Source organism: Oryza glaberrima, chromosome 1 (assembly GCF_000147395.1).
Source record: "Oryza glaberrima chromosome 1, OglaRS2, whole genome shotgun sequence".
Taxonomy (NCBI): Eukaryota; Viridiplantae; Streptophyta; class Magnoliopsida; order Poales; family Poaceae; genus Oryza; species Oryza glaberrima.
Window position 1 is genome coordinate 39,626,111 of NC_068326.1, and position 14,807 is coordinate 39,640,917.

The following is a 14,807-nucleotide window of genomic DNA, read 5'->3' on the forward strand; positions in this document are numbered from 1 at the left end:
GAAAAATCGGTCTTGTCGTGCCATTTTAGTCTTAGTTTACATGTATCACACAAGTTCATATACCAAAATGAGTATTTTACAAGTTCATACACTAAATTATATGCACCTGACAAGTTTATATTGTTGTTTTGGTGGTTGGTGCGTTGCTTTCAATTGTATAAAGTTGTGCAAATTCACTTAGCTCCATTTTACCTGCCAATTCACAAGCCGTTGCCATTCTCCCTCTTAGTTTATATCACAAAGAAAGATAAAGTGAAATCTAAGTTTACAAATATAACCTTTCTTCTATGTATACGCAAGTCATCTACTAATTTGTAATTTATAATGTTCAATACAGAAAAATCAGTCTTGTCGTGCCATTTTAGTCTTAGTTTACATGTATCACACAAGTTCATATACCAAAATGAGTATTTTACAAGTTCATACACTAAATTATAAGCACCTGACAAGTTTATATTGTTGTTTTGGTGGTTGGTGCGTTGCTTTCAATTGTATAAAGTTGTGCAAATTCACTTAGCTCCATTTTACCTGCCAATTCACAAGCCGTTGCCATTCTCCCTCTTGAGTTTATATCATTTCTTGCACCCTACATTGTCCACATGATAATTAGGAATTTTAAAAGCTCTAATGGATCTCTACACCACAGAATTTGCACAAAATCTTCGAAGCTTCTACAGCTGCTCAATTGCTCTAGCTGCTTGCTTTTAGCTTGCCTAATCCTCTAATCCTTAGGGAGCATATTTTTTATGAGCGAAGTAAATGGGCAGTACTTACATCTATATTCCTAAACTCTTAAAATGTATTTTTGTGTCTTCGAACTTGTATGGGTGTCATATATAGGTCCAAACGTGCTTTAACCCGCTTCATGCGCTGACGTGGCATGCTACGGTGGCGCCTATGTGTTAGTGTAGACCCATATGCATATAAAATTGAAAACCATATTTTTTTTCCTCTTAGGTAGAGAGGAGACAAGATAAAAAAATGATTCTAAGGTAGAGAGGAGAAAATACGTATTTTTTATTTTTTTTTCATATGACTGGTATGCAGATCCCACTAACATGTAGGCGCCACCATGGTATACGTCAGCGAATGGAGCGAGTTGAAGCCCGTTTGGACTTATATGACACCGAAGACAACTTTGAGGACCTGAAAAATATACTTTTAGAGTTTAGGAACCTATTTGACACATCCGTATAAGTTAATGGATCGCTCGTTTACTTCACTCCTTTTATGTTAAATCTAGGATTTATTTTTACCAGCATAAAATTTGACCGCATATTGATAATAAACCAAACATGCACAATATAACTATACCATAGTGGTAAATTGGTAGTGCTATAAAATTTACTTAAATTTTGATATAACAAAAAAATAATTGTAAGATTGAGAACCAAATATGTATTTTTTATTCAAAATTCTTCTTACTCTTTTTTTCCTCCAGGGAAGCATAACTTTTGCCACGGAGTAAATCAAATCAACAAGAATATGTGCAAATTGATCTTTTTGTTTACTAGCAAAATGCCCATGCGTTGCACCGGGTAATGATATGGTGACTGAAATTTGATTTGAACTATTTATATGAAGAAAATGAATTGTAATTTAATGAAATATAAAATTTTCTGCAATATTAATTACACTCTTTTAAATTATAGCAAAAGTGGTCTTGCGTTGCAACGAAAAGAAAAAACATATAAAATTGAATTAAAACATATTAAATTCTAATTAAATTCTAATATTTGGGTATTTTTTAAGTAGGTAGGTATATAATTAAATTAATTTATAAGTAAAGTAAGTGTAAGAAATAAAATGTTATAGTTGGATTTAACTTTTATTAAAATTTCTATATTAATTACATTCATTGAAATTTTCTTGGAATTTACATAGCTTAATTGCTAATTTTCATAATACAAATATCATTTTAGCATTTATTGAAATAAAAATCTAAATAAAAATCATTTTTTCTCTATGGGCCTTTTTCAGCCCGCAAGAGAGTAAAGTCTACTTAATACCCCATACCCCCATACTCCTCCTCTCCCTTAGTGGACCGCCGGCCCACGTGCGGCCAAAGTGGTGCGGCCCAAACCCTCGATCGATCTCAGCCGTTCGTTTTGATGGACGGCTCAGATCAGTTTAAAATTGATGAAAACCTAACCCTAACCCTAACCCTAACCTTCCCCCAGCCGAGCCGAACTGGCCGCTGCCTCCTCTCCCTCTCCCTCTCCCCACCGGCGTGTCGACACCCGTTTTTATAACAAGAATCATTCGTGTAAACAGTACCATTTCCCTGGATCAAGTAGTCTGGTACACACGAGTTCATAGCTGAAATACCGAAAGCTCATACTCGAGAGTCTAGTGCTAATTATTACATCATAAGCCCGCAGGCATTGTCTTAAATCATCGGACCGAGCGGTCCGGAATACATCCAAAAGCAGAAATAGATGAGGCAGCGGAATTCAGGCTGCAGCATGCCATTGCCACAGGCAACGACCGTACTAGGACCTACTGAGCACCATCGTCTTCGTCTCCCTCCTGGTAGTAGGCATAGGGATTCTCCGAAGCTTCATCTCCCGCTTCTGATTAATTTTATATTTGCAAGGGTGAGTACCAACCGTACTCAGCAAGCCACCACAGCAACAATGCATATGAAAGGAGTATTTCAAGGAATGGCTATGGTTCTTTTGCGCAAAGCAAGTTTTGTAATTCTTTTCACAAGCCTAAGACCTAGCATAGACTGATCAAATTTTAGTATCAGTGTTCATATTAAACAATGGCGGTTCTGTCCACCATCCATTGTGATCCCAAGGATAGCTTCCCACCATTGAGTCGTCATGGTTTTCTGAGGACGTCCACCTTCTCGCCTCTCAGGAAGTGGCTCCATCAGTATAGAAATCATCATGCAATATCCCATCCCACACAAGTTAAGAATTTAGAGTCTAGCCAAGTGTAATACATGTCCCGGTGCTCAATAACCGCGAGCACGGCTATTCGAATAGATTTGGTTTACTCACACTGCAGTGGATGTACACTTTACCCGCACTCCGCGACTGCCCAACACATGAGCCTCGTCCCAACACATGAGACGCGTCACGGCAAAGCTTTTCGATAACCTCGCATTGGCAGTACCCGCTCCATGAACTTAAATCCTCATGCACTCTAGGCGTCCATGTTTCTAGCAGTGAGAGGAGTTCTGGCGCTCCCGGGAAAGAGAAGTCTCACACACATATTAAATTATGGTTCAAGTTAAGTTCTCTCTCTCACACACTCATAGCAGTCCTGCCAATGGCGACACCGATGTAGGGCACGCCTCTCGGCCCTACCTCAACGGCTGTCCCACCGTAGCGCACCTGCCTCACTCAGGGGTGAACCATCTATGCAGGGATACTGCCTCCGCTCGGCTATCTAATCCGCTAGGTCTATACCCATACGAGAAGTGCGGTTGTACGGGGGTCGTTTCATGCTTAACTTCATGGCTCGGTCCTTAATTGACCGGGGACGATACTAGCCTTTTCCAGATACCACCCAAATCCTCCGTCCGCCCCAGTCGAAAACAATTGTTTAATTTTATTTCTCCTTTCACAAATCATGTCATCAACATCATGGCAATGTGGCGCTCATGTCTCCACATGCCGCATCTTAATTACCTTCCCAAAGGTAATTGCCCAAGCATATAGCATTTAATAAATATGAGTATGCATGATTCTAGAATAGCATTCCTAAGCAATTGTCATAATTGACTAGGGACTCATACGTAAACATGGTTACGAAGGAATAAGGGTAAACAATAATCAAGGCATGGCATAATCACAAGTAGGATGTTCATCATTGCATGCAATTTTATTTGTAAACAAAATAATTTCGCAATTGGGATTAACATGTTCAAAGAATAGTGATGACTTGCCTTGCTCAAAGTCTTGCGGGTCTTGGTCCTCGCTTGGATCCGCAACTCCCTCGGGCTCTAAAATTACGTGCGAAGAAACGATTTGAATTCGGTTAGAATTCAAATAAAAATCCAAATAAATCCAAATGGAAATCGAATGCGAAAGTTGATTCTTTTATATTAACTTTACTATTCACAAACTAGGGCAAACCCAATTTCGATTTTTAATATCCTAAACTATTTTGCGGGTATAAATATTTTGTTATCGTAAGTTTTTAATTTAATCTACCCAAACATTATATCCATATAATAGGTTAGAAATTTCTATAGTGAGCTAAATGTCGGACGGAACCCTAAAATTATCTTATAATATTATACATTTTAATTTAGTCTATGACTAAACAATTAAATATAATATACGTCTAAAATTCCTAGTGATTAAATCCGAATCCGAATTTCTACCGCGAATCGATTACTTATAGAGATTATTTTAAAAAAAATGATCCATAATAGTCCATAAAGATTCATCTAATTGTTAATTATATCTAAATCACTACTACGAATTGATTTCTTTTAGAAATTACCAAGAATAATTAAATTTTGCAATTCTACGACCATGATTATTCTATAATTAAATTCTAATTATTTTAAATTTTCTAAACTATTAACCTCCCTAATTTTCTTCCAAATTTTCTATTTATTTTTCCTTTTCCTTTTTCTCCCTTTTCTCTTTTCTTTTCTTTTCTTTTCTTTTCTTTTTCTTTCTTTTCTCTCTTTCTCATTTTCTTTCTTTTCTCTCTTCCTCTCTTTTCCTTTTCTCTGCCGGCCTCTCTTTTCCTCTCCCTCTCTCTCTCGGTTCTCTCTTTTCCTCTCCCTCTCTCTCTCGGCTCTCTCTCCCACCCGAGCGGTGGCGGCGGTGGACGCGAGGGGGAAGGAGGGCGGCTCACTAGCGGCGACGACGGCGGCGGCGACGGTGGCGCACGGTGGCGCGGGAGCGGCGGCACGGGAACGGCGGCGCGGCGGCACGGGAGCGGCGGCGCGGCAGCACGGGAATGGCGGCGCGGCAGCACGGGAACGGCGGCGCGGTGGCACGAGAGCGGCGGTGCGGCGGCACGGGAACGGCGGCGCGGTGGAGAGGGAAGAGGGGAGGAAGGGTGAGATGGGGTGGGGGAAAATGGAGAGAGGGGGGGTATTTGTAGAGAGGGGAGGAGGAGAGGGGTGGCGGCCTCATGGCGTCGGCGGGTTGGCGCGGCGCGGGGCTCGACGCGGCCATGTGACGACGACGCGGCGCGGCAGGGCGCGGGGCGCGAGGAGCGGCAGCGGCGCGGCAGCAGCGGCGGCACGGGGCTCGGGGGCGCGGCGCGGCAGGTGATGCGACGCGCAATGGCGATGGCGCGGCAGCGGCGACGCGACGGCCGAACGGCGACGGCGCGCGGCGATGGAACGGGCGGTGCGGCGCGGTAGCAGCGGCGGCAGGCGGACGAGCGGCGACGGCGACGGCCGACGACGACTGCGGGCAGCGGCACGAGGGGCGAGCGGCGCGCAGCAGCGCGGGGCTCGAGGCGGCGCACGGGACGCGAGGCGCGGGCGCGAGGCGCGAGGCGGCGATGCGACAGCGATGAGACGGCGGCGCGGCGACGGGACGGCGCGGCAGCTTGGGGCGCAAGGCGGCGATGTGGCGGCTTCACGGCGCGCGGGTGCGGGACGGCGATTCGACCGCGGCGGCGCGCGGCGCGAGGCAGCGACGGCGACGTTGCCGCGGCGCGGCAGCGGCGACACGACGGCGGCGCGGCGCTTGAGGCGGCCGGGCGCGATGGCGACGGCCGGCAGCGGCGGCACGGGGCTCGGGGCGGCGTCGGCGCGGCAGCGGGGCAGGGTTAGGGCTAGGGGACTTGGTCGAACACTTTAGGTGCAATGAACAGTGCCGTTTTCTAATTAACCCGATTTTAGTATATTTTCCATATGAATTTGATTCCACAATTCCTAATTTTGCATATATGCATTTTACTCAATATTTGTGTTATCTTAACTAATGAATTCACCCTAGATTAATATTACTCATATTTTATTTTTATATAATTTATTTGAATTTTTAATTAGGGTTAATTCTTATTCCATCGTATTTAAATTTAATTGATCCAAATATGGTCGCGATAATATTTTATTTATTCCTATCCACACCTAATCTTTATTTTAATTTACATTTATTTTACCAATTTGTTTTTGTTTTTTTAAAGTTTGTTCCTAATTAACTATTCTTTACTCACGATTAATAAACTTCGAGATCAAATCCAAATAAAATAGGCGAATAAGATCGGCATGATGCAATTAATTTAAAAAGTTTTTGAAAATCCGTATTTTTAGAGTTTACATTTTTGTCGTCGAATTTTCAGGGTGTTACACGGCGCCTCTCCCCCTCCCCCTAGCCGGCCGACTCCCCCGCCACCGGCGCCATCTCTCCCACTGCTGGCGCCGTCCCTCCCTTCTCGTCGGCACGGCGCGGCGACGGCGGGGTGCGGTGGGGTGTGGCGGCGGCGCCGCCTTCCCCCACGGCGAGCGGCGGCGGCGCCCTCCTCCCCGCGAGCGGCGGCGGCGCCGCCTCCCCCGCACCGAGCAGCGGCGGCGGTGTGCCCTCCCCCAGCGATCGGCGGCACGCCCTCCCCCCAGCGATCGGCGGCGGCGGCGCCACCCTCCCCACAGCGCGACGCCCCCCACTCTCTCTACTTCTCCCCCTTTCTCTCTGTGCGGCGGCGGCGGGAGGGCCGGCGACGCCCTCCCCTCCGCTAGATCGGGGGGAGGGGAGGTGCAGTGGTGGTGGTCCCGGCAGAGCGGGAGGGGGCGGCGGCCCGGACGGCGTGGAGGCGGGCGTCGATGGCCACCGTTTTTTTTTCAATTTTTTTCCATGGCTATTGCTAACCGAATCGGATTGTGTGTGGACGAAAATTAGATGTGACGACCGGAAAAATACGAATATTTATATTAGTTATAGATATAGATTTGTTTCGATCTTGGAGTCGTTTTCTTCAACGTGTGGTTCCTCCGCTGTGCTGCTTCCTTTTCCTCCCATATAATATCTCTTTGCACTAATTTTGGTTTTTCTGTATTATCTGGATATTGAATTTGGACGAACCGGGTATATTTATGACATGGACAATGAAAGCCACATTCATAAGAAAAAATGATATCACATGGGATGAAACCATATTCGTGATAGACCATACCCAATACATGCCACATCCACATGCCTTTTTTACCCCCTTATCAACGGGTTATATCTTGTATTTAAATCCTCAAAATTTTTTCTATTCGTGTATAAAGTCCAACATTTGGCGGTATGTACCTTCAAAATTAGAAACATGCTTCAAATACCCACCCCTGCACTTTCCCCTCTACCTCTCCGTCACTTTTCCCCACTTCCATCAGCCCCTCCTCATCGCCTCTCCCTGCCCAGTCCCCCCAGTGGAAGAAAATTTGGTAAGAGTTCTACGCTTATCAGAAAGACTTTGCTTCCCGCACGACACCTGTCCACACAAATCTTAGAGCAACAAATATCTCTCCTGTTCCCTTTCTTCTTCCTCCGGCCGGGGACTTGGTGACAAATCCAGCTCGCTCTTGGGACCGAGAGTCCAGCATCTTCAGCCGCAGCAAGGTCCGGGGGCAAGGTCTAGAGCAGAGTTTCCGGTTGCCACCGCACCCGTCATGCTTCTTCCATGGACAATATTCACCTGACATTGTTATTAGTCAAAAGTAATGGATGAACTTGCAATGCACTAGAACTTGGGAGAAAATCAAATTGATAGATGTCGCCATATCGATACAATGCATCATAGTAAATGATTAGGCCTAGTTGTGAAAGAGAAAAATGATTAGGCCTGACCTTAAGATCTATTGACAGCGGCTGGGTTGGGAACTTGGGCACGAGGTCGATGCCGCTCGCCGCCTTGTCCCTTTCTTCGACACGTCGTCTAGTGCTGCTAGCTGTGACCTCGCCGTGGCAAGAGATGCCATCAGTCAAACGGCTCGATGCCTCGCCGGGTAGTAGGAAGATGGGAGATGGGAGATTGGAGAAGATAGAGGAGAGAACTGTTGGAAAGAAGGTGTCGCACGAGAAAGCAGTCTTTCTGAGCGTTCTTCTCCACCCCAGTGGTAGTGCGTTGTGAACTGGAAAGCAACCAGCAGGGGCCCTCGGCCCTCCCATCTGTCTATACTACTGGAGTAGTATCTGCTGGCTGCTGCCCATACTACCCACTCACCCACCCACCAGTCCACCACTGACCACACCCTCTCGTCCGCGTGACATCTGGATCGCCGGCGGAATCGAGTATGGAGGAGGAGCGGCGCGTGCTCGTGACCGGCGGCAATGGTTTCATCGGATCCTGGATCGTGCGGATCCTTCTCGCACGCGGGTACGCCGTGACCGCAACCTACCAGCCGGGCACGGACGCTGCGCACCTCCTCGCCCTCGACGACGAAAGGCTCCTCCTGCTCCCCGCCGACCTGCTTGATGCGGGCGCCATCTCCGCGGCGGCGGCAGCGGGCGGGGGCTGCCGGGCGGGCGTGCTGCACGTGGCCTCCCCGTGCACGCTGGCTGACCCGCGGGATCCGCAGGCCGAACTGGTGGAGCCGGCGGTGCGGGGCACGCTGCACGTGCTGGAGGCGGCGCGGGGCGCGGGAGCGCGGCGCGTGGTGGTGACGTCCTCCATCTCAGCGATGGTGCCCAACCCGGGGTTGGCGGCGGGAGAGCTCGTCGACGAGCGAAGCTGGACGGACATGGAATTCTGCAAGGCCCGGGGCAAGTGGTACCCGGTGTCCAAGACGCTGGCCGAGAGGGCGGCGTGGGAGTACGCGGCGCGGTGGCCCGGCTTCGAGTTGGCCACCATCCTGCCGTCGACATGCCTCGGCCCGCTCCTGCAGCCCACCCTGAACGCCAGCTCTGTCGTGCTGCAGCGCCTCTTGCAGGGCTCCACGGACGACCAGGCGGACTACTGGCTCGGCGCCGTCCACGTCCGCGACGTCGCCGCCGCCCACCTCCTGCTGCTCGAGGCTCCCACCGTCTCCGGGAGGTACCTCTGCACCAACGGCATCTACCAGTTCAGCGACTTCGCACGGCTAGCTGCCAGGATCTGCCCCGCGTACGCCCACGCCATCCACCGCTTCGAGGAGGGGACTACACAACCGTGGCTCGTGCCGCGCGACGCCCGTGACGCAGCACGCCGGCTCCTCGACCTCGGCCTCGTCCTCACTCCCCTCGAGGAGGCCATCAAGGACGCGGAGAAGAGTCTCACCGATAAATGCTTCCTTCCTTGATACTCATAATAATTACTGTACCTATAGGAGTAGTATATTGTTTCCTTCATTTTGTTTTAAGACTCAATTTATACTAGTAATTGAACCGTACGTTAATATTTAGTAATGCAAATTAAACTATTAAAGTTTAACATTCTAAAAAAAAGAATGACAGAGCCAATTACTATATTATTAATTACATAGCGATGTGAGTAAAATAACATCGTGACTTTTCTATCTTTTGATTTGAAACAACGCCAAAGGTCCGTGTGGTGGAGAAAGAAGTTACCCCAGCCCTAGCAGATCCTCCGGTCGTCAATGTAAGTGATGATGAAGGAGAAGAATCGAAGCGCACCCATTCAAAGGTCGAGTGGGGAGCCACTCAAGATGATGAAGACGAGCCGAACGAGCCTTCAATCAACTCCGATGCCCGGAAGACCTAGAGTTCCTTGTCAAGCCGTTGTCCTAGGTCGTTGTGTTAGTTTGCTTGTTTTAAGTTTGGTTGTGTGTGTGGGTTCTGCATGTGGTTTACATCAGTGGTGGAATGTAAGTGCATGCGTTTGTTTGCTTTCGAGTGTTAGGTAGTTGGGGAGTTTAGTGGTGTGAGAGTCTTCAGTTTTGTAATAATGAAACTCAGTTAAGATCAATAAAAGTTAAGTTAGAAGAAAAATTACTTCTCTGTCCTAAGTAGTTTTCCCCGGTTTCTCTTCTTGTGCTCTTGCCCATGCCAGATGGTGCTCACTCGCAGCAACGGGAATGGCCCCAACAACAACAACAACAACAATGGAGAGAATCCCACACTTGCCCAAGTCCTGGCTCAACAGGCACAGCTTATGAACATGATGATGCAGCAACTCCAGAACCAGCAGAACCAGGGAAATAACCAGGCACCTCCCCAGAACAAGTTAGCAGAATTTCTTCGTGTGAGGCCGCCCACTTTCTCTAGCACCACTAATCCTGTTGAAGCTGGTGATTGGCTGCACGCCATAGAGAAGAAGTTGGATTTGCTTCAGTGCAACGATCAGGAGAAGGTCTCATTTGCATCACACCAACTGCATGGCCCTGCCTCTGAGTGGTGGGATCACTTCCGCCTTAACAGGACTACTGCTGAACCTATCACTTGGCTTGAATTCACCGCTGCTTTTCGGAAGACGCATATACCATCGGGAGTGGTGTCTCTCAAGAAGAAAGAATTTAGGTCGCTCACCCAAGGATCTCGCACGGTCACCGAGTATCTGCACGAGTTCAATCGTCTGGCTCGTTATGCTCCGGAAGATGTGCGCACTGATGAAGAGCGCCAGGAGAGGTTCTTGGAAGGACTTAATGATGAGCTTTCTTACCCACTCATGACTGGGGATTACCATGATTTCCAGAAATTAGTGGATAAGGCTATTCGTCAGGAGGACAAGTACAACCGCATGGAGCAGAAGAAACGTCGGATTGCTCACTTCAAGGCACAACAGGGGAATAGTCAGAGGCCGCGTCTTACTTTAAGACCCCAGTCCATGCCACAAGGAGGTTCTTCGTCTGTTGTTCGTCCGCAGCGTCAGTTCTTCAACAACAATGCTGGCAACAACATCCGAAATCAAGCTCCACGTCCTGTGGCAGCTCCAACACAACAACAGCCTGCCAAGAAGGAGCAAGGCAGCAAGCCCGGAGTATGCTTCAACTGTGGTGAACCAGGACATTACTCTGACAAGTGTCCGAAGCCCCGACGTGCGAAGATTGTCCCTGCCCAGAGCAACTCTACCGCACCAGCATCAAAGGCTCGTGTCAATCATGTTGCTGCTGCAGAAGCTCAAGGTGCTCCAGATGTGATTTTGGGTACGTTCCTTGTTAACTCAGTTCCTGCAACAGTGCTTTTTGATTCTGGTGCTACACATTCATTTTTATCTATGAGTTTTGCAGGAAATCATGGGATGGAAGTAGAAGATCTTAGACGCCCTTTGATGGTTAGTACCCCGAGTAATCAAGTACTCTCTTTGCAACGTAGCCCCTCTGTCAGAATAGAAATTCAAGAAGTGCCATTTCTGGCCAATCTTATCTTGTTAGAATCCAAAGATCTTGATGTCATCCTAGGGATGGACTGGTTAGTCAGATATAAAGGTGTGATAGACTGTGCCAACAGAAAAGTAACTCTCACCAGCAATGATGGTCGAGTTGTAACAGTTCATGCACTATCTTCTGAGTCTTTAAGGTCAAGTCTGAACCAAATAGCTTTGGAAGAGATTCCCGTAGTACAGGAATACCCGGACGTGTTCCCGGACAATTTACCTGGTATGCCGCCTAAGAGAGATATTGAATTCAGAATAGATCTGATACCAGGAACCACTCCAATCCATAAGCGACCATATAGAATGACAGCTAATGAGTTGGCAGAAGTCAAAAGGCAGGTCGACGATTTGCTTCAAAAAGGATACATCAGACCAAGTTCATCTCCATGGGGAGCTCCAGTTATTTTTGTGGAAAAGAAAGACCATACCCAGAGGATGTGTGTGGACTATCGTGCATTAAATGATGTGACTATCAAGAATAAGTACCCGCTGCCCAGAATTGATGATTTGTTTGATCAGCTTAAAGGTGCCACCGTTTTCTCCAAGATAGATCTTCGATCAGGGTATCACCAGTTGAGGATTAAAGAAGAGGATATACCTAAGACGGCTTTTACCACTAGGTATGGATTGTTCGAATGTACTGTTATGTCTTTTGGACTTACCAATGCCCCCGCTTTCTTCATGAACTTAATGAATAAGGTGTTTATGGAATACCTAGACAAGTTCGTGGTGGTCTTTATTGATGACATTCTTATCTATTCCCAAACAAAAGAAGAGCATGAAGAACATCTTCGTCTTGCACTAGAGAAGCTGCGAGAATATCAGTTGTATGCCAAGTTTAGCAAGTGTGAATTTTGGTTGTCTGAAGTGAAGTTCCTTGGTCACGTCATCTTAGCCGGAGGAGTTGCCATTGATCCTAGTAATGTGGAATCTGTAACCAACTGGAAACAACCGAAGACAGTTTCAGAGATTCGCAGTTTCCTAGGCCTCGCAGGATATTATCGGAGGTTTATAGAGAATTTTTCCAAGATTGCTAAGCCCATGACACGATTACTTCAAAAGGATGTAAAGTACAGTGGTCAGAAGAATGTGAGCAGGGTTTTCAAGAGTTGAAGAATCGTTTAATATCAGCTCCTATTTTGATTTTACCTGATCCAAAGAAGAGTTTCCAAGTGTACTGCGATGCATCCAAACTTGGGTTAGGTTGTGTTCTGATGCAAGATGGGAAGGTGGTTGCCTATGCATCTCGTCAGTTACGTCCGCATGAGAAGAACTACCCTACTCATGATCTTGAGTTAGCTGCAGTGGTTCATGCGTTGAAAATTTGGCGTCATTATCGTTTCGGTACTCGTACAGAGGTGTACACCGATCACAAGAGTTTAAAGTATATCTTTACTCAGCCAGATCTGAACATGAGACAACGGAGATGGTTGGAATTAATTAAGGATTACGACATGGGAATTCATTATCACCCGGGAAAGGCTAATGTTGTAGCAGATGCTCTTAGCAGGAAAGGCTATTGCAATGCTACGGAAGGACGACAGTTGCCATTGGAGTTATGCAAGGATTTTGAAAGATTAAATTTGGGAATTGTTAGTAGAGGTTTTGTTGCAGCCTTAGAAGCAAAGCCCACGCTAATCGATCAGGTTAGAGAAGCTCAAATTAATGACCCCGATATTCAAGAAATTAAGAAGAATATGAGAAGAGGAAAAGCTATCGGTTTCTTGGAAGATGAGCAAGGAACTGTATGGTTGGGCGAAAGAATCTGTGTCCCCGACAACAAAGATTTAAAAGATGCAATTCTGAAAGAAGCTCATGATACTTTATACTCCATTCACCCTGGTAGTACCAAGATGTACCAGGATCTCAAGGAAAGATTTTGGTGGGCAAGTATGAAGCGTGAAATCGCGGAATACGTAGCAGTATGTGATGTTTGTCAACGAGTCAAGGCAGAACATCAGAAGCCCGCAGGTTTGCTGCAGCCTTTGAAGATTCCTGAATGGAAGTGGGAGGAAATCGGTATGGATTTCATCACCGGTCTACCCAGAACGTCATCAGGACATGACTCTATTTGGGTGATAGTCGACAGACTTACCAAAGTGGCTCATTTCATCCCAGTAAAGACAACATATTCCGGAAGTCGGTTGGCTGAATTGTATATGGCAAGGATTGTGTGCTTGCATGGTGTCCCTAAGAAAATAGTGTCTGATCGAGGTAGTCAGTTTACTTCACAGTTTTGGAAGAAGCTTCAAGAAGAGATGGGTTCTAAGCTGAACTTTAGTACTGCTTATCATCCGCAGACAGACGGACAAACCGAAAGGGTAAATCAGATTTTGGAGGACATGTTGAGAGCTTGTGCTTTAGACTTCGGTGGAAGTTGGGATAAGAATTTACCTTATGCAGAATTCTCGTACAACAACAGTTATCAAGCTAGTCTTCAGATGGCTCCTTACGAAGCGCTGTATGGTCGGAAGTGCCGCACTCCGCTTTTGTGGGATCAAACGGGAGAACGTCAGGTTTTTGGGACTGATATCCTAAGGGAAGCAGAAGAAAAGGTAAAAATCATTCAAGAAAGATTGCGTGTGGCCCAGTCTCGTCACAAAAGTTATGCCGACAATCGTCGTAGAGATCTAAGTTTTGACGAAGGAGATTATGTGTACCTTCGTGTCACGCCTCTTCGAGGAGTTCATCGCTTCCACACCAAAGGAAAATTGGCACCGCGTTTCGTGGGACCTTACAAGATTGTCAGTAGAAGAGGAGAGGTCGCTTATCAGTTGGAGTTACCTCAATCTTTGGCAGGAGTCCATAATGTGTTTCATGTGTCGCAATTGAAAAAGTGTTTGAGGGTACCTACTGAAGAAGCTAACCTTGAACAGATAGAAGTCCAAGAGGATCTAACCTATATTGAGAAACCAATCCGTATCTTGGAAACAGATGAGAGAAGAACCAGGAATCGAGTTATCCGTTTTTGTAAAGTTCAGTGGAGTAATCACTCGGAAGAAGAATCAACTTGGGAACGAGAAGATGAATTGAAGTCAGCTCATCCACATCTGTTCGCCAGTTCTTCCGAATCTCGAGGACGAGATTCTGTTTAAGGGGGGTAGGTTTGTTACATCCTAAAAATCCTAAAAATATAAATTGTTGTTTAATTGGAATTATTAGAAATGATTTTAAAAGCCTAGAAGAGAAGATCTAATTTTAAATAATAAATTCCAATATAAAATGGGGCCAGATAAAATATCATTAAATACTTTGCTTAATTCTATAATTCCTAGATTTTTTTGGGATTTATTTGAGCTAAGGAAGTATTTTTAATAAATGGAATTGCATTTCATGAATAATTTAAATTGGAAAAAGTTTTAAAAAGTCTCTTTTGGCTTTGGGCCGGCCCAAAACCCTCTCTCTCTCTCTGGCCCAAGCCGGCCCAGTCCGCAGCCGAGCCGCCGCTCGCGCGCGCGCGTCCGCCCGCTGACAGGTGGGGCCCACCTGTCAGACTCGTCGTCTTCCTCGCGCCGCCGCCGCCCGAAACCCTAGCGCCGCGCCGCCGCCGTCTCCTTCCAAATCCGGCCGTGCCTTTCCTTCTCCGGTGA

The 14,807-nt window shown here is 46.8% G+C and overlaps 2 protein-coding genes across 3 annotated transcripts; one reads left to right on the top strand and one right to left on the bottom strand.

Moving 5' to 3' along the window:
* Nucleotides 1–6,914: 6,914 nt before the first annotated feature.
* LOC127766088 (uncharacterized) lies at nucleotides 6,915–8,075 on the bottom strand. Of its 2 annotated transcripts, none has more exons than XM_052291161.1 (2): nucleotides 7,755–8,075; nucleotides 6,915–7,582 (listed from the first exon to the last, which is right to left on the bottom strand). In XM_052291161.1, exons 1-2 carry the CDS (start codon nucleotides 8,073–8,075, stop codon nucleotides 7,370–7,372), a joined length of 534 nt encoding a protein of 177 aa, XP_052147121.1. In that variant the 3' UTR covers nucleotides 6,915–7,369. The 2 variants fall into 2 exon arrangements, with proteins under 2 accessions (XP_052147121.1, XP_052147197.1); XM_052291237.1 differs by having other exon boundaries at nucleotides 6,918–7,602.
* A 125-nt stretch (nucleotides 8,076–8,200) lies between these two features.
* LOC127766013 (cinnamoyl-CoA reductase 1) lies at nucleotides 8,201–9,846 on the top strand. The gene has a single exon (XM_052291043.1). The coding sequence runs from the start codon at nucleotides 8,201–8,203 to the stop codon at nucleotides 9,182–9,184; it is 984 nt and encodes a 327-aa protein (XP_052147003.1). The 3' UTR covers nucleotides 9,185–9,846.
* Nucleotides 9,847–14,807: the final 4,961 nt, after the last annotated feature.